Below are 19,657 nucleotides of genomic sequence, written 5' to 3' on the forward strand. Positions count from 1 at the left end.
CTGGTTGTGGAGTCGGGGAGTCCTGTGGGTGGGGTCTCCCTGGTTGTGGAGTGGGGGAGTCCTGTGGGCAGGGTCTCCCTGGTTGTGGAGTCGGGGAGTCCTGTGGGTGGGGTCTCCCTGGTTGTGGAGTCGGGGAGTCCTGTGGGCGGGGTCTGCCTGGTTGTGGAGTCGGGGAGTCCTGTGGGTGGGGTCTGCCTGGTGGACTGTGTCCTCTTTTCCTGACACCTCTGCTGGCTGCTGTACCCATTATCGAGTGAGGTATCCAACATCACCTGCCCTTCACTTTGGCTTCCTTTGTCCTTAGGACTGACCCTTGGACACGTGGATCTTTATAGCTGCTCTATGTCCTTCCTCACTGAACCTTGTTTCAGTACCAATGTCCTGTCTTTTACGATCTCCTTGATTCGAGTCCTATTTTGTCTTATATCAGCATGGCCACCTCTTTCTCAGAGACTGCCTGCATCCACGCTTTTACTGTAATCTATTTGACCTCAGAACTAAAGAGAGAAATCTGATGAACAACATAGACTGATCTTGCATCTTATCTGTCTGCCAGTCTGTCCTGGGAGAATTAACTACTCATCATCATCTTCTAATGGTTTACCCTTTAGGCTTTTCTCGTCCCGCATTTCTTGAACCACTGTCTTCGCGTTCAGTTGATTTTTCTGGTTGAGAATATTCGAGCTCCTTCCTTATTTCCTGGGTGTATACACTGTAGAACTGTTCTGTGCGGCTGGTAACGTTGTGACCCATTCATGGACCCAGGCTCACCTCCCACAGCCTATGAAATGGCCCCTTACAGCTGTCCCACACCTCTGGGTTTGATACTGGGAAATCATCCCAGTACGTCATCTGCACAAAAACAAATTTTTCTTTTAAACAGAGTAGTCTCTTAAATTATGTAGAAAACAGACCAACATGGCAGGACCAGCTTTTGTTAACTGCCACATCCTTACGTCCACTGAGCTCCTGACTCCATCTGGCTTCAGGTTACCCTCTGGCTTCCCTGCATTTCACCCTACAGGACTCTCGTGCACTGACCGCAGGGCAGGCCTGTGGCGGTGAAGCCCTGGGCTTCTATCTGGGAATGCTTTAATCTCTCTGTTGAAGGGCCATTTTGCCAACACAGGGTTCTTCCAGCATTTTCAGGGTATTTGCCTACTGGCTCATGGCCCCAAGATGACAGATCTCTGCATCATGTTATTAAGGAAGCCTGTGTGCGACAACTGCTGTTTCCAAGACTGTTCAAAAGTCTAACTACAGTACATGGGTTTCTTGGGTTCATCTTACTTAGAATTCCTTAAAACTTCTTGGAGGTTCATAATCCTATCTTTCCATCAAACTGCGTGACTGCCCACCACTATACCCTTGGGTATTCTTTCTGCCCTTCTCTTGTGAGTCTCCCAAGCTGTGTACGTTTGTCATCTAGGAGTCCCACATCCCGTAGACTTGGCTTTTTCTCGACTTTCCTTTGGTGCCTTTGTCTCTGTGATCTCCACTGTCCTGTCTTCTAGTTTGCTGGTGCCACCTCTAACTCCCTCTAGGGAATTCCCCACTTGAGTTGTTAGCCGTCTCAGCCCCAGGATCTCCTCTTGGCTTCTTGCTGGGTTTTCTGCCCCTCTATTGGTGTCTTCCTTTGGTTCATACGTGCTGTTGACTTTCTCCACATCCTTCCTTGTTCTTTGAGCATCTTCAAGAGAGGGTTTTCAAGTATCTCAGGACCTGTCAAGGTATCTGCCACCACTTCTTTTTCAGAGACCAAGTCTGTTGCTTTCACTTCTTTAAATAGGGCGCACTTTCCTGTTTCCTTGTAGCTTTTGTCTTTTTGCTGAAACTAGAAGTTTGAATCCGTTATCATGCAACTGAGAAGCAGAACCCCCCCCACTCCCCGGGGCTGCTGGGCTCTGAGCTGGCTGTGGACAGTGGTCAGCTGTCGGCAATGGGATCGGCCTGATGTGCAGACTGACAGTCTTCCCGGGTCTCTTCTGGGCCTGTTTGTGGGCGTGCAGTTCTTTCTGCATTTCCTGCGAACACAGTGCTGGGAAATGCCCCAGATTCAGTGTCTGACTCCCAAAGGGGAAAGAGAAAAAGGAAGGGGAAGGATGGGAGAAGGAGGGCACCAACCTTCATGTCCCCCGGAAGTCACTTCAGCCAGGGGAGGGACTTGCCCCACAGGCTGCTGCACCCCCCAGAGCCCGGCCACCTCATCTGTGCCTGTGGTCAGCAGGCAGAGCAGACCCCAGAGAGCTGGCTAGTTCCTGTCACCCCAGCTCCCACCTCCTATGGTTGGGCTCCCCCAGGACACGAGCCCAGCTGCCTGCCGGGTGGTGGGGAACGCTGCTGGGCTGAGCTGAACGGGACCAGCACTAACTACCATCTGCCTCCCAACCTGGAAGCTACAGGCCTTCCAGAGCTCCTGAAGAGTCACATCTGGCCAAGTCTTCTGCACGAGACCATTGTCCAGGTGGGGAGACGCTGTGCTCCCCCCTGGAGCTCTCCCCAGCTCCGCCAGCTTTCTGAAGTGCTCTCATAATCTTATTCTTTTAATGAAAGTCAAATCTCAAATTGGCCTCAGCTTCTAAAAAGCAGTCAAGGAACAAATGTCCTCTGCACCATGGACACTCGGGAAGCAGCCCAGGCGCCCACAGGCCGCACCCACCTCAGCCCCTTTCCTGGCCCCCACACTGCTAGGGCAGCAGGGGCAGCAGGAGCCCCAGCTGACCACGCTCCTGCTGCTCCGCCCCAGGTCCTCAGTGGAGCCCAAACAATCCAGACCACCCCAAACCAGAGACACAGCTTGTTTAAAATGCCCATGCGCGTTTTATTAATAAAAACTAACAGTGCCAAGTTAAACAGGTCAAACAATTAAAGTCTCTTCATATTCCATAAAATATTACAGAAAATTTTATTTGTGTTTCAATAAAAAGACTATTGTTTCAGAACAGGCAGCTAACAGCAACTGTGCAGTTAACGGTTTTCTGTGAATAAATTTTAAAAGAGACTACTGCCTGTCCTTAAATTCCTTTTTCTTTTTATAAAAAAAGAACTATTAAAAATGATTGACAAATTTTGAGTTAAAAAACTGTTAAAACATTCTCTATGTTTAATTTCAACTTTATAATAGATTACAGGAAGATGCTCAGAAACAAATACAACATTTGTTTCAGTACATGTCTTTAAATGATAGACTTATAAGTATGTAAACAACTATAGAATAAAAAGTTTCCAAACGCGGCCTGTAAGAAATCAGGCGAATTTTACCATAAGCAATGAACCTTCCAGACAGTTTCCGAGCTGCACCAGCGTAGCTGTAAACTTACCCAAGAACACACAGAGAGGAAGGACTTGGGATCTGCGGCTGCAGTAGAGAGGACGTGCGCACGCAGGCCGTGGGGCCGGCGGAGCTCACGGAGAAGCGAGTCGCAAGGTCTCCGCCCTCAGGCCTGTCCTGTGCGCGCTGCCTGTCTGAGACGGGAGACCTTCTGGGTCTCCTGATGGCGCCCTGGACACTGCAAACGAGCTGCTGGGCACGTCCACGGGGACAGCCAGTGAGCACTGCTGGGCGGGCACAGCAGGGCTCAGCAGGCCCAGCGAGCACTGTCGGGCAGGACTGGACTCCCGTGGACGTAAGTGCAGGCGCCGCGTCAGCAGGGGTGGTGGCGTCCGCGGCAGGGTGGGGACCTGGGCAGTCCTTGCTCCTCGATTCCGTGGTTGACCAGCATCATCTTCTTGGGAGTAGCCAAAAAGAAACACAACCCCACACTAAAGCAGCTTCTCTCCTCTGCGCAGCGTCCCGTGAAGCTGGTGGGGACCTGCAGGGTCAGTCCTCCTCCTCGTTCTCGTTGAACTCGTCCTCCTCGTCCTCATCCTCCCCGACGCAGGACACAGGGGTCTCCACCCGGGAGCCGCTGTACTGAGACCCGTTGGAGCTTGTGGCCAGCATCCCGTCCGCTCCATTGCTCAGGTCACTGCAGGGACGGGGCCAAACAGGGCAGTCAGCGGCGTGGCCCACCTGCCCAACCCCAGGACAGGCCACACGTGTCCCCAACAGGCTTGGGTTTCTAAATGATGCAGGAGAAACAAAAGCTCAGGTGTCATGGCAAAGCCTCAAGCTGTCACAGTGGCACCAGACACCTGTCCCAGCCCGCACAACCGATGCCCCAGCACACAGGAGCCAGAGGAGCCCTCCCAGGGCTCGGGAAGGCAGGGGGCGCAGTGTGTGAGGCCACAGGAGCCAGGCTGGAAGTGGCAACCCAGGCTGGGTGGGCGCCGCTGCAGAGCCCACGCCGGGCAAGCACCCGAAGGGCGGGCGTGTGTGAAAATGTGGTTTTGTGGATCAGAACCCCAAACGGGCAGTACCAGAAAACCCGACCCTGGGCTGTGGCTGCCCTGGGCTGTGGCTGCCCTGCCCCGTGGTCAGCCCTGCACACCCTCCAGCAGCATGAGCACCACCAGGTCCGACGTGGCCTCTGGGACCAGCACTTCAGTAAGAATCACACCAGCTATGCTCCGCAGAGCGCCAGCCAGAGCCGAGCAGGACGGGCTGCGAGCACTGGCACCCGAGCCCCACCCTTGGGACTGGCTTCCATTTTCTGCAGTTCTCGGGGTTAAGTCCAGGTTGCTCCACACTGACCCACAACGCAGCCCTCTTTATTCTGAGACAGGGCCTCACCACTCTGCCCAGCTGGCCTGAACCTGCCACCTCCTGCCTCCGCCTCCCGAGCTGGGAGCCCAAATCAGTGCTCTCGTGAAGCAGACAAGCCGGGGAAGGCCGACCCACGAAGAGGGAAACCTGAGATGAAACCTGACGCCAGGGTCCAGCTCAGAAGCAACCCTGGCCAGCCATTCTGCAGACTGACGTCCACGAGGCAGAAATTCAGGATGAAGAGACAGGCCTGCAAGATGCCACCCAAGTCTCTGCTGTACTGCCACCTAACTGACACCACAGCACGTCCCACACCGTGTCACCTGTGCCACAATGGCTTGCCCCACCTGCATGGCCTGCCCCTCACACCGGTGGCTGCGGAGCACTTATCCGTCACACCACGGACAGGCCAGCACTTATCAGCTCTACCCTGCCTGCTAACTTACCGAGACTCTAAGAAATAGTGTCAGCATCCAGTGACGTGTAAGCCTGCCCTACAGCCACCACGGGAGGTCTGGGGGGGTCATTTCAAAGTCGGTGAGACCACCCCTAGGCCCTCACTGTGAAGGCTGCCACCCACTCCCCGTCAGAGCACTGGACACACACCCAGGGATGGCCTTCTGCTCTGGGGATGCTGGCCCCAAAGCTAACCACACATTTACTTAAATAGAAGTCCTTAGTAACAGAAAGACACATACTATAAAACGCAAAGTTGAAAAAAAAACAACTGCACCCCGCGGGGTCTCAGACACATGCCAAGAAAATCAAACGAGATCCTGGAAGCCCTGGTCACTGAGGCGGCGGGCATGGGGTCTCCCACTTCCCAGGGCCACTTGGTCAAAGCCGAAGCCTCCCACGGCTCCTGACTTGGAGGGTGAGAAACCAGGGAGAAAGAAAGCTCTTCTCACGGGGACAGGGTCAGTGGGCTCCCTGGGCTGTGCCCCGGTGCAGGGTCCCGCCCTCACCGCCCCCACCTGCCCCCACCTGGCTCACCTGGCAGAGAGCCTTGTGCCGTTGGAGGTGGAGCCTGCTGTGGTGAGGAACACACCTCCGATGGATCCCTGAGCCATTTCTGCAAAGAGGAGGAAAAGGAGGCCCAGGCAGCAAAGCCCAGAGAGTGCAAGGGAGCAAGGACAGAGTGGCGGGTGACGAGGGAAGCCTGCGCCCACACGAGCCCACCACCCCCCCCAGCGCCCAGGGCCCCGTGCATGGCCCGCCAGGGCCAGCCATGGGTCAGGTCAGACGGTCACATGCCTGGGAGAAGCGATCCCTGACCCTCAGGAGGGAGTCCTATGGGCTGAGGACCACAGGAGGGTGGGCATCTCTGCGCCCACCAAAGCCATCCCGAAAGCCTGCAGCCAAAACCCCAATACTGCAGCCAAGAGGTCACCAGACGGGGACAGAGCAGAGCTGCTCCTCCCCCTGCGCCCCCAACAGGAACCGCAACCCAAGTCAGCAGCCGTCCTGGCTGCCCACTGCCCTGGCACCCCAGAACAGTCCCCCCACCTGGGCTCTGTTTGCAGACGACCCTTCCTTTGCTCGAGACCCTCGCACAGACCAGAGCCCCCAGGGGCTCGAATGCTGCACAGCTGGCGGCAGCCACACCTGCGGGACTCGTGTTCGGGTCTATCACAGCCAGATGCAGGCCCAGGGCAGGACTGACCTGTCACGTACGGTTCCAGAGCCTTTGGCACCAGACTTCTGGCCACCTCGAGGTCCTCGGCGGAGCACCTTCCAGACTCCAGCCCGCAGGCCAGGCCCATGCGCTTGAGCACTTCTATGTCGTCATGGATCTCGAACGTGTTGTCGAAGTTGAACAGATACTCGAACCTGCGGGGGGAGGCGCGTGAGCGGGCTTCCCGTGAGGCCACGCTCGCTGGCTAGGCCCGGCCACCCCAGCCATACCCACCCCCGGTTCTCGTGGCCGCGTCTCTGTACAAAACTTAAGAACTGAGAAACAAAGGATGAGAGCTGGGGCCAGTCTGTGAATGGCTGTCCATGGCCAGGCACTGCCCAGCACACAGACGTCCCGCCAGCAGTCACGCTGCCCGTGGCCGCCAGGGGACAGCACACGTTCCCAACAGTGCTAGCAACGAGCACTAAGGATGCTCCAGTGGGCTTCTTCCCGCGAGGGTGCCCGCCACGCACTTGTCATTGGAGATGCTGCAGTCGATGACCGTCTTCCTACTGGTGTTGACGATGATGAAGGGCAGGTGGATGACCGAGTTGGGCGGGGGCGGCCGTCGGGCCTGCTGCTCCGCCTGGCGGTTTCTCTGCACCAAGTTCTTGAAGGCAATTTGCTGAAAAAGAGGGGCAGGTGACCCACATGGCCGTGGCCACAGCAGGGAAGCCCTTCTCTCTGAGGTGTCCACACCACCCTGTGGATGCAGGGGCTGCTGGCACGCGAGACCAGGCCCCGGCTGGCCCTCTGCCCTGATGCAGGGAGAGACACAGAGAAACAGAGGCCTTGGAGGACATCCCCAGAGGGAGAAGGCAAGGAGTGGAGGGCACACGACGTGCCGCGCGTGCGGCCACCTGCCATATGCAGAGGCAGGACTGACCTCTGCGAAGGACCTTGGTCCTGGAACAAGGCCGCACCAAGGGCCCGGGTCCCAGGCTCCCGAAGCTGGGCTCCAGCTCCTCTTGCCAGCAGGTGCAGCCACTGGGGACGGTCACCCAGGCCACAACAAGGGACCAAACGCCTCCTGCCACTGTCCAGGGCAGGAGGCCAGGCCTTGCAGGGTCCTGCTGCCCCCGACTTTCTTCAGGTGGGATCAGGCCAGGCCCAGCATTCTGGGCTGCCTCTGGGCTGCGGGTCCTGCACACAGCCCTCAGGGAGTCACAGCGGGGTCTTAGCAGTAGACGTGGCGCTGCAGAGGGCTGAGGCCTGCCCCACTCTGGCCTCTGGGTGCCACTGGACATCCACAGCGCCCCCAGGCCGGTGGCCTGTGAGCCCCAACCTCTTCACCACTCCCCCTGGAAGGTTCTAGCACACCTTGCTCAGGGTATTAGCCTGCCCTACAAGCATGTCACCTTCACTGTCACCCCCATGGTAGACGCTGACCCTGTTTCTCCATGGGGAAGTCCAGCTCCAGGGCCATCTGGTACAGTCGCCAACCCGGCCATCTGTGCTGCCCAAATGGCAGGTACCACATCGCCACGCCCCCCGGCTCAGACCTCGTCCTCAGAACGGGCCTGGCCTGCGAAGGGGTCCTGAGTGCTGCTCTGTGGGAACTGTGCCCTGGCCACTAGGTCCCTGCTCCAAAGGAAGCTCACACGGCACAGGCGGAGCCGCCACTCCTGGGGACGCGCTCGGTGTCACGTGTGAAGGTCCACGGGAGGACCTTCAGCAGAGCCTCCCAGCAGGGCCACCCGCACACAGGGTCGCGGTGCGGGAGCCGCTACCTGCAGGATGAGCTCCTGGAGCTGTGACTGCTTCTGCTTGATCCTCTCCAGCCGCCGCTGCCTCTCCACCTGCAGACGGAGGAGCGTCACCAGGGCCCGGGCCTCACCCCTTCGGCACGGCACCTGGGGCCAGCTCTCGCCAAAAGACCACCCCAAACCTCGTCAGAGTGATGGGCCTAGACATGAGCCAGGCCTGGACCTGGAAGGACTCCCAGCCCTCCTCTTCCTTGCAAGTGCTGCCAACGTGGACTGAGAGGCACATTGCTAGGGTCTAGACTGGGTGGCCGGCTGCGCTCACGCCCATGGCCAAGCAGCGGCGACCGTATCAGCACATCCGCCACCAGATGCAAAACGACCCCACAACAGTCCAAGACACACGGGGTCATTCACAGGTGCAGGCGACGGGCTGCGCCTCCTGAGTGACCGGGACAGCAGTGGGGACCCAGCGGCAGCCCACCTCCAGATTCTGGCACTCCTGGGCAGAATTGGTGGGCAGTCCGATCCACTTGATCTCCTTCTTCTCCTTGGAGATGATGTTCATGGCCATTAGCACGTTCAAAGCATCGTAGACGCGCCGCCGTATGTTCTTCTGGTCGTAGGCCTGGGGACACAGCAACAGCCCTGCCAGCGCTCTGAGGAGTGCCGTGCTGGGGCCGTGTGGCCGCGGGAGGCACAGGCCCTGCCCTCTGGGAACTCAGACCCGGGCGCCTCTGAGGCTGTGCCGAACCTCCTGCCGAGCGTGCAGCCTTACCGACTCGTTGGGCAGGATGTGGTTGTCGGCGGCGCTGAACTCAGCCACCAGCTCATCGGCCACCTCGTTGTAGGAGGTGGTGCCCTTGCGCTGCACCTTCTCGCACACCTTCATGGAGAAGTGCCGCAGGCCCTTGCCATGCTTCTCCCCTTTCCTGTTGCGTTTCCTTCAAACACACAGGAGCGGCCGTCAGTGTCTGCAGGCAGCCTGCGGTCAGACGGTCCCTCCGTGCAAAGACCAGCGGCTGCGGGGTTCCCGCTGAGAACACGGGCAGGCGTCAGGATCCAGGGGACAAAGACTATCGGGGCAGACTGCAAACTGTGCCTGCAAATGTCAGAACGGGGCGGCACAGAGGGTAGGAAGGCACCCTCTGCTCTGTACCGACACCGGGTGCCATCTTGCCAAAGACGTCAGCTGGTGTCAGCACAGCCGCTGTGGTCTGGATTCAGGACTGCTAGGGTCTAGACTGGGTGGCCAATCTCGGCAGGCAACCATGACTGAGGCAGATGCCTGGCCACCGCAGGTGCAGGCCACGGAGACAGGTTCCAGTTGGGAGGGGACCTCACATCACCACACCCAGGCCCGAGGCGTTCCCATTAGCTGGTCTGGGGAGCTGAGGATTCTGCCCCGGCCAACACGGGTGAGGCTGCAGAGTGGCTAGGCGTGATGGCGGGGAGAGCTCACCCGGCAGACCACGGCGAGGACTCAGAGGGCTGGTTCTGGGACACGAAGTGTGTGCTGGGCGTGTGTGGGCTTCCCACCACGATGGCGCTGGAGGCCGCGGGTCTCTGAGGTGTGCCAATCACCTGCAGTCGAGAGGGTTCAGGGCCATCAGAAGACGCCCACTGTCCTCCCTCCAGAGGGCACCACGGAGCCACGCACCACAATGCGGCCCCTCCAGACAGCCATGCTGCCACCCCCAGCCACCTGCTCCAGCTACAGCACCAACAACTCCGCCCAGCGGGCAAGGAGGGCAGAGGCGCGGGCTTCGGGCAGGCGGCCCCCACACAGGTGCCCGGGTGTGAGGGGGTCCCCTGCCCCCCGCTCACTTTCACACAGGTGCACCCTTCCATGCGACCAAGAGGAGACCAGAAAGAAAGAAGAGCTCCCTGACAAGGGCCATGTGCCCACCGTGGGACTGATCCACCCAACTCCAGGGGCCAGCCTGAGGCCTCCAGCACAGGACAAGGTCCGAGAACGCTCAGGTCTCAGCAGCAGGCGGAAGATGCCGGAAACCCCAGCATCTTGCCACCCAGCTCAGCGGTCAGTGTTGAGGACCAAGACTGGATGGTGCTGCCCGAGGCCCATGGGGCCAACGACCTGGGCCCCCCAAGCCTGGACTTGAGATCAGTTGATGACCCGTCCACCCACACGTCCAGCCCCCAGAAGTCACAGACATCCTGGGGACCCAGATGCCCAACAGCCACCACGTCAACTGAAAGAGAGTCATCTCCCAAGGAGCTTCCATGCTGTCCAGGACACCAGTCCGGGTGGAGACACATCTCTCATGAGGCTCCTGGACTCCTGGGCAAGGCAGGGGAACAGGCCCAGGTACACGGCTGCTCAGCTTGCTCCAGGCAGGCCACCACCACCAGAGGGTCCTGGAAATGTCATGGCTGCAGGAGCCGACTCCCCTGGGGCCTCCCAAGCAGGCCAGGGGCAGCAAGGGCAGAAAGTCCAGCAGGTGCACAGCCAGTGCTCACTAAGGACCACCCACACCAGACAGGTCCCCAGCCTGGCCAGGACGGCCAGCAGTGTGAGGAAGAGCTGCCGGGCGCAGATCTGTGGGCGCTCCCGTTCCTGCTCCAACTGCTTGGCGTGGCAGCCTCTGCGCGCTGCGCTGGAGGCCCCAGAGCCACCCATCACCCCGGGAAGAGGCGCGGCCGGCCTGCCTCCCTGCAGCCCCGGGCGCGGGCACAGTCACAGTGAGCCCTCTGGGATGACAGGCACAGCGGGGCTGGGCCGTACAGGCCGTGGGAACTCTCCACCATCGCGATCAGCCTGCTGCAGAGGGCGGGAAGAGGGGCGGGCAGACACAGCAGTGCCCTGGCGCTGTGGGGGGCGGAGGGTGGAAGAGAGCCTGAGGGTGCCCGCATGAGACAGGAGGAGGAGGCAGGAAGGTGAGGCCCGGGTGGGAGGACAGTGGGAGGCTGCCTGGCCAGGCAGAGACCGGCGCATCACCTGGGAAGAGCCGCCAGGATGGGACAGTGGGCCACCTCCACGGGGTTCCCACCTGACCCTGACACGGAGGCCCCTGGGGCAGGGAGCTGCTTGGACACCTCCTCGCCAACCAGAGGAGCTCTGTGCCCCAACTGTCCCAGCCTCGAGGAGGAAAAGGGGCAAAGTGACAGGTCACAAGAGGCACCTCTTCTCTGCTGTCCTCACTGTGAGGCTGGAACCGGCCAGAGAAGGCGACCCCACGTCCCGTCCCACAGCCGCTGTGGGGCAGGCAGTGAAGGCGGGAAAGTGCGCAGGGGAGACGGGAGCCAGGCCCAGCCTCCGCCCACAGAAGGCCACAGGACCTCCTGGGACCATGGCTCCAGGGTCTCAACACTACGTGGGCACAAGCGCTGAGCCGCTCCCAGCCACAGCAGCCCCCGAGCCTCACCTACTTGAGCCAGTCAGAACCCCCAGTCTGCGCTGAGGGACGCTCCGGACAGCAAACCCACGGACAGACGCCGCGAGAGCAGCCCGGAGGCAGTCAGGGACACCAGGACGCGGCTCCTCCTAACCCTCTCCTGGGCAGGGCACTACCCACAGTGCCCAGAGGGAGATCCTGCCTGAGCTGAGAGGGCCCACGTCACCCTGTGCCTGAAACCTGCCCCACCAGAGCCCTAAACGCCCCACACCATCAGGCCCCTCCACAGGTGCCACCGGCCCCCAGAGCCCGACCTCAGAGAACCCAGTGCTGACCTGGGCACCAGGGACCCAGCGCCCGTGTGGCTTTGCAGCCATCTCCCTGAAGCCGTCAGTGTGTGGGAAGGGGTGGGGACCACTCGCAGCAGTGAGCATCGACCCACGACGTCTGGCAGAGCGCCCCAGCTCCATGAAAACACTGACGGCTGGCCAAGGGTTCAAGCTGCACACACAGCAGTCGACCCGCTAGCTGGCTCGTGAGCCTGAGCCGTCTGCAGGCCGAGTCCTGCTGAGCCTCTCGCGCACGGCTGGCACTGAATCACAGGCACTCCAAGGGGAAACGGAGATGCGATTTCCACCTTTCCCAAAGATGGCTTCACTGAGCAGAAGCTCCGACACGCCACAGCCGGAGGCAGGACCTCAGCATCACCCTTGGTGACCACTGGGCGGCAGCGAGGGCAGAAGCCCTGCAGGACCCCTGTGAATGCCCAGCTCAGCACATCCCCAGTGGCTCTTCTGCACTCCAACTCCAGGCCACGTGTAGGTCATCGGGGACCAGGACAGCACCAAGCTCAGATCAGAGTCCCCAGTGTGCGGTCTGCTCGGAGGAGGTACGATCACACTGCAGGGTGGGACGGCAGCCATGCGGTCCTGCTGACCTGCAGGGGCGGGCGCTGGGGGGCTGGGGCAGGGACGCCAAGCACAAGCACCCTTCCCACCAAGAGGACCAGGTCAGCAGTGGGGACAGAGCTCACAGGTCAGGTGGGGCACACAGGCAGGATGGCGGCCAGGGACAAGAGACAAGCGTGTCACAGAGGCCCAGTCTCAACAGGAGGCCCAGGGTGCAGACGGAGCCCAGCTGCCAGGGCTGCCGCATCTCAGGACCAGGCAGGAGCCTGTAGCCGCAGGTCGGAAGCCCGTCCTGCCTTTGGGCAGCTGTACTCTGGGTGCAGGTGACCCTGCCACCCCGAGGCTGCCCCCAGCCCTCTTCTGACAGCGGAGGCCGCCGGGCTCGTGGCTCTGCAGGGCTCCTCATCCTGACCACAGCCCAGCCAGGGAAAGGACAGGCTGGCACCCTGCTCTGCCGGAGCAGGGGGGAAAAGCCGGTCCTGCTGTCCCGGTCTGCGGAGCACAGGGCGGCCAAGGAGGAAGGCCAGGCCTGTTGTGCCAAAGCTCCTCCAGCACCCAAGGAACGCCCTTGGCTGAGCTCAATGGACGGCCATCACAGCAGGAAGCTGGCAGAGGCCACCCTGGGCCAGGGTCGTGGCACCTGCTGGGCCTCCGATACCACACAGGCAGGGGCCGTCCCCAACAGCAGGCCCGGGCGACAAGGCTAGGCGCAGCCCCACAGCTGGGGAGGGAAGCAGGCCCCTGCCCACCCCAGGCCTTACCACTTGCTGGGCGATGTTGACGTTGGACTGTCCGAAAGTCTTCGGCAGGAGCTGCTTCCCGAGTGTGCTCACTGTGGACGGGTGCACGGCCACCAGGGACACCACGCCTGTAGTACAGGGGTCAGGGTTGGGGTCAGGTCAGGGCTCTGTGGCTGAGCCAAGGCCATGGGTTTCTGAGCACCCCGTGTTGAGGAGCTCTCCGCACTCTTCCATACAAGACCTGGACCGAGCCAAGATGCAGTCCATGGCCAGCTCGCAGTGTCCACTAATACTGCTCAGCAGTCTGGCTGAGGGTCCCAACCCCCAGCACTCCCAGTGGCCGCTCCAGACCGACACCAACAGCCCCGTGGTCTCAGGAGAAATGGAATTCACAGGGTTTTTAAGGGCTTGGTTTGGTGCTAGGGATTGAACTCAGGGGCTTAACCACTGAGCCACATCTCCAACCTCTTTTTTTGAGACAGAGTCTCCCTAAGCTGCTTAGGGCCTCCTGAGTGGCTGCGGGGCTCTGAACTTGAGACCCTCCTGGCTCAGCCTCCCGAGCTGATGCTTGTTCTCATCTGGAGGTACAAATCAGACCGCTCACGGGTTTCTTTGGTAACAGACTGCCAGAGTCACATGGGGCCGCGGGGCAGTCATGTGGCCCAGGAGCCCAGCCCAGGAGCCCACATACCACAGACCCTGCTGCTCAGAGCGTGAGGCACACCACAGAGTCCTTCCAGGGTCACGCCAGGCAGAGCTTCTGCATGGTCTGAGGCGAGGATTTGCTAACAAGGACTCCAAGAACACCAGGGTGGGGGCCTGTGACTGCTGCGCACGCTCCTTGAAAGTCCCCAGGTTGAAGGCACCCAATCAGGGAGCACAAGGACCAGGGCTTTGCAAAACCGTTCAACTAAATGCCATTGAAACTCAAGTCTAAGTCTGTTTTTTAAACTGACTTTAACGAGGACACTTAGGGTGCACGATGTGCAGTCACGGGACCCATGTGGACACACGTGGACAGCAGAGGCTGCAGTGCTACAGCCTCACCCCGCAGCACCCACTTCTGGGGCTCAGTGGCAACAACACTGCATCCACGGTAGATCCAGGCTCTCATACCACACGTACCAGAGGCCACGGTCTCCACGTCCCCGAGGCACCTGTGGCGCCCTGTGGCCTCCCCGCCCTGTGAGCACTTTTCTTCTCTGCCTCCGTCTTCTGCCGTTGGGACTCCACAGAGACCCCACTATCCCCCGAGGCTGAGGTTCTGCTTAGCTCGGGAGGAGCCCCCTGGAGGTGTCCAGGCTCACACAGGTGAAGCGGCCCATACAGCCTGTTTCTGGACCAAAGAACATTCACGTTTGAAGTCACCTGATCCTTGGTCACTCACTGACACTTGGGCTGGCTCCTACCCACGGCAGGGACACCAGGAGAGGGAGCGTCTACTCTGAGCACATGCTGAGGACAGGCTGCCGGTGAGGGCAGCTACACCTGGATCTTTCAGGGCCAGGTACATCCTCCACCAGGCCTGGGCCTGTAGCCTGAGCTTCCCACCCTCGCCAGCGCCCACCATCCAACCTGAGGCAAAGGCCACCCTGACGGAGGCTCGCAGGGAAGAGGCACCGCACTGTGGCCAGACACATGTAGGGACCTCAGCACCGTGGCTGGACAGTGGGGGACCTCAGCACCGTGGCTGGACAGTGGGGGACCTCAGCACTGTGGCCAAACACGCGTAGGGACCTCAGCACCGTGACTGAACAGTGGGGGATCTCAGCACCGTGGCTGGACACGTGGGGGATCTCAGCACTGTGGCCAAACACGCGTAGGGACCTCAGCACCGTGGCTGGACAGTGGGGGACCTCAGCACCGTGGCCAGACACAAGTAGGGACCTCAGGGCCATGGCCAGACACACGTAGGGACCTCAGCACTGTGGCCAGACACACGTAGGGACCTCAGGGCCATGGCTGGACACGTGGGGGATCTCAGCACCGTGGCCAGACACACATAGGGACCTCAGCACCGTGGCCAGACACACATAGGGACCTCAGCACCGTGGCCAGACACACGTAGGGACCTCAGCACCGTGGCCAGACACATGTAGGGACCTCAGCACCGTGGCTGGACAGTGGGGGACCTCAGCACCATGGCCAGACACGAGTAGGGACCTCAGCACCATGGCTGGACACGTGGGGGACCTCAGCACTGTGGCCAGACACACGTAGGGACCTCAGGGCCATGGCTGGACACGTGGGGGATCTCAGCACCGTGGCCAGACACGCATAGGGACCTCAGCACCGTGGCCAGACACACATAGGGACCTCAGCACCGTGGCTGGACACGTGGGGGACCTCAGCACCGTGGCCAGACACGCGTAGGGACCTCAGGGCCATGGCTGGACACATGGGGGACCTCAGCACCGTGGCCAGACACACGTAGGGACCTCAGGGCCATGGCTGGACAGTGGGGGATCTCAGCACCGTGGCTGGACAGTGGGGGACCTCAGCACCGTGGCCAAACACACGTAGGGACCTCAGCACCGTGGCCGGACACGTGGGGGACCTCAGCACCGTGGCCAAACACACGTAGGGACCTCAGCACCGTGGCCAGACACACGTAGGGACCTCAGCACTGTGGCCAGACACACGTAGGGACCTCAGCACTGTGGCCAGACACACGTAGGGACCTCAGCACTGTGGCCGGACACGTGGGGGACCTCAGCACTGTGGCCAAACACACGTAGGGACCTCAGCACCATGGCCAGACACACGTAGGGACCTCAGCACCGTGGCCAGACACACGTAGGGACCTCAGCACCGTGGCCAGACACACGTAGGGACCTCAGCACCATGGCTGGACACGTGGGGGACCTCAGCACTGTGGCCAGACACATGTAGGGACCTCAGCACTGTGGCCAGACACACGTAGGGACCTCAGCACCGTGGCTGGACACGTGGGGGACCTCAGCACTGTGGCCAGACACGCGTAGGGACCTCAGGGCCATGGCTGGACAGTGGGGGATCTCAGCACCGTGGCCAGACACACGTAGGGACCTCAGCACCGTGGCTGGACACATGGGGGACCTCAGCACCGTGGCCAGACACACGTAGGGACCTCAGCACTGTGGCCAGACACGGGTAGGGACCTCAGGGCCATGGCTGGACACACATGGGGGACCTCAGCACCTGTGCACACCTGTGGGCAGCAGTCGCCTGCAGAGCGGCTTAGAGTCACTTCCCGCCCACTGTGCCAGGAATGCTCCGTGTGCTAGCCAGGCTTAAACGACCAGAGAACACCTCAGTCAGATGGCTTCTGCCTGTGGCCCTGCCGACTGGCCAACCTGCGCACACAGCAGCCATCACAGGGTCCAGAGGCACATGGAGCTGCACGCTGGCCACCCCACACTCCATGGGCAGGCTGGCTAGACCAGGCCACAGCAGGACAGGCCCCACAGTGCCCTCTGCAGAAACGCACCATGCACAGGTGTCCACACATAGCGGGCCCCACAGGCAGGCCCAGCCCAACTCTGCAGGGGACACACCCAAGGTGACACACAGCTCTGACTCTGGGGAGCAGGCTTTGCCTGGGGACCCACCACGAGGCAGAAACAAGTTCTGGGGCTAAAAAGTGACTGGTAGCAAGAGGGAAATAGAGAAAAGGAGGACCGGAAAGCAACTCGGGACAGGCTTAAGGCCACACTCCTGAGGAAATGACAGGAGACACGGCCACCGCCCACGAGAGCCCAGGCCAAGCAGCACAGCGAGGCCAGATCCACCAACCCGCGTGGATGGTGGGCAGCCCTGGGAAACACAGGACCAGGGACAGTCACAAGAGGCTCTCACACACCACCCTGGCCACTCTCCCTGGCAACGTCAGAGGAGAAAGAGCCACAGAAAAAACAGAGGTCAAAAGAGAGGATGCCAAATTATACTGAAGACCCAAACCAAAATGAATAAAAGAAAGAAAAACAACAACAAAATGCAGCAGATTGGATTTAAAAGGAAGGAAACACCTCTGAAAAAAGTGGGCAAGAGTGAGCAGGGGCCTGAGTGAGCAGGGGCCTGAGTGAGCAGGGCCCAGAGTGAGCAGGGCGTAGAGTGAGCAGGGCGTAGAGTGAGCAGGGCGTAGAGTGAGCAGGGCCCAGAGTGAGCAGGGCCCAGAGTGAGCAGGGCGTAGAGTGAGCAGGGCCCAGAGTGAGCAGGGCCCAGAGTGAGCAGGGCGTAGAGTGAGCAGGGCGTAGAGTGAGCAGGGCCCAGAGTGAGCAGGGCCCAGAGTGAGCAGGGCCCAGAGTGAGCAGGGCATAGAGTGAGCAGGGCCCAGAGTGAGCAGGGCCCAGAGTGAGCAGGGCCCAGAGTGAGCAGGGCCCAGAGTGAGCAGGGCCCAGAGTGAGCAGGGCCCAGAGTGAGCAGGGCGTAGAGTGAGCAGGGCCCAGAGTGAGCAGGGCCCAGAGTGAGCAGGGCCCAGAGTGAGCAGGGCCCAGAGTGAGCAGGGCGTAGAGTGAGCAGGGCCCAGAGTGAGCAGGGCGTAGAGTGAGCAGGGCCCAGAGTGAGCAGGGCATAGAGTGAGCAGGGCGTAGAGTGAGCAGGGCCCAGAGTGAGCAGGGCCCAGAGTGAGTAGAATCCTCGGGTGTGCAGAGACCTAGAGGATGCAGTGCCTAGAGCACACAGTGCCTAGGAGACCCAGGGTCCAGTTGCCTCCCCAGCATGGAACCCCAGGAGAGTGCTGGCCCAGGAGGGTCCTGCTCGAGCCCACGGCATCGCAAGCCATAGCCCAGACAGGAAACTCTAAATTTTCCCAACATACGTTTTACACTAACACTGCCAGGAAATGTTTGCACCGGACAGAACCAGGTCTGTAGGCACAGGTGACACAGCCCAGCCTTCCACCCGGGCGGGGAGGCCCCTGCAATGCATAAGCCACACTGAGGGGGCGCTGCGCCCCAGCTGCACACCTGCTCCCCATTGCAGCAGAGGGTGTGCCCATTCCATGGAGTGAGCCCTGGGCTGTGTGTCACGCTTGGCCATGAGCACGCACTGTTCACAGGACAACTGGGGGTCAACGGAGCCCAGGACCCATGGAGGGACGGGCACACTGCCATCTGGTGTCCTGAGGACAGAGGCCCAGGGCTGAGTGGCAGAGCACACACAGGAAGGCAGGAGTGGCGGCTGACGGGCACGGCCACCTGGCCAAGTCGAGACACAGCAGGACACAAAGCCCATGGCCTGGCCCTCTACAGCCTGGCGAGGACCAGGAATGACTACCCCCCTCATCCCGCAGTGAGGCTCCGCACAAGGCAGTGGCTGGGACGTGCACACAGGTGATGCCAGCATCCACCCAGCTCTGGGCTCTGGGGAAGCTGCAGAGCACAGCTGTGACCAGCAGGCCGGCCGCCTGGAGCCTCCTGTGTCCCTCCAGGAGGCGCTCTTCTCTCTGGGCTCTACGGGCCAAGGAGCCGTGAGCTGGGTCTGTCTGGGCAAAGGAGTGGAGTCTCAGAGTGTGATGTGCAGCCCAGGCTTCCCCGAGGCCCCCCAGGCTGACTGCTGGGAGCTCTCTGCAAGGGCTGCTCCGGCACTGGCTGACTCGGGCCCAGAAGACTGCTCGCCCGCAGAGCCTCGTCCACTCCTTAGGCCCTCTGTACCCACACCTGCTACTTCAGCTGGCCACTCCGCAGCCACCACCTTCCTCACGCACATGCGTCTCCCACAGCCGTGTTTCTGGAGAACCCAGTGGCCCAGGTGTTAGCAGGGCCCCCAGGGTCCCCTCAAGTGGCCAGCTTCAGACACCTGGGCCCGGCCAGAGGACAGCAGGTGGGCGGGCCCCACCAAGGATGGTGCTGGCCACCACGGAGGGGACATGTGGTCTGCAGCCCTAGGCCTTCCCACAGCTCCTAAGCTTCAGAACACGTGACCCTGGAAGAGAGTCAGCACAGCGCCTGGCGGACACACGGCCCAGGCCCCCACACTCACCCCACTTCCGTTTCCCTACCAGGAGGCTTACCTTTCCCGGGACTCAGGCTCTGGTCTATGAAGACCTTCAGTTCTCCGTTGGCTTCAATCAGACCGGCCTGCGGAGAGCAACAGCAGCAGTGAGCACCGGGGCCACCCGCGCACGGCCGTCGCTGGCCGCCCTCCTACCCCAGGGGCCACCGGGCCACCAGGGCCTCCAGCCTCAGGACCGGCCCTGGGTGTCCGCAGGGTCTCTGGGACTCCGTGACTGTGAGGGCAGGGAAGGCCCAGTCCAGCAGAGGGCGTGGACGCAGCAGGCGGGGTCTCGCCAGCACCTCACCCTCCTCCTCCAGGAGACGGCCCAGGCGGGGCCTGAGGCCTTGGGACAGGAGGCAGCCCCGGGTCCCCGAGCTCCAGGAGGGCCAGGCACACACACCAGCAGGCTCAGTCTCCTTCCCACAGAAGAAACAGCCACAGATGGGGTCAGGGCCACACACAGAGAGGGACACTGGCCACAGCCTATACTCAAAGCCTGGAGGGCCCTGGGCCACTTCCCGGTCCCCGGCCTCCACTTTCCCACAGACAGCAGGAGGGAGGCCACAAGCAAGACAGGCTGATCACCCCTTAGAGCCAGGAGAGGCCCGACAGAGGCCTGGGGGCAAGGCCACAGACGGAGCTGGTGGCGGACAC

General features: G+C 61.1%; 1 protein-coding gene across 3 annotated transcripts in view; it reads right to left on the bottom strand.

The window, feature by feature from the left end:
• Positions 1–2,797: 2,797 nt before the first annotated feature.
• Positions 2,798–19,657, bottom strand: part of TFDP1 (transcription factor Dp-1) — a 32,278-nt gene continuing 15,418 nt past the window's right edge. For all 3 annotated transcript variants that reach the window (XM_081297853.1, XM_081297851.1, XM_081297852.1), the window contains exons 3-12: positions 19,020–19,086; positions 13,049–13,155; positions 9,486–9,607; positions 8,802–8,967; positions 8,508–8,651; positions 8,051–8,119; positions 6,794–6,945; positions 6,309–6,475; positions 5,639–5,717; positions 2,798–3,968 (exon numbers count right to left, since the gene is read on the bottom strand). In XM_081297853.1, coding sequence (XP_081153979.1) covers positions 3,821–3,968; positions 5,639–5,717; positions 6,309–6,475; positions 6,794–6,945; positions 8,051–8,119; positions 8,508–8,651; positions 8,802–8,967; positions 9,486–9,607; positions 13,049–13,155; positions 19,020–19,086 — 1,221 coding nt within the window. In that variant the 3' untranslated portion in view covers positions 2,798–3,820. The remainder of the gene's footprint in view (positions 3,969–5,638; positions 5,718–6,308; positions 6,476–6,793; positions 6,946–8,050; positions 8,120–8,507; positions 8,652–8,801; positions 8,968–9,485; positions 9,608–13,048; positions 13,156–19,019; positions 19,087–19,657) is intronic.

The sequence above is a fragment of the Spermophilus citellus genome (assembly GCF_964194105.1).
Source record: "Spermophilus citellus genome assembly, chromosome: 1".
Lineage (NCBI taxonomy): Eukaryota > Metazoa > Chordata > Mammalia > Rodentia > Sciuridae > Spermophilus > Spermophilus citellus.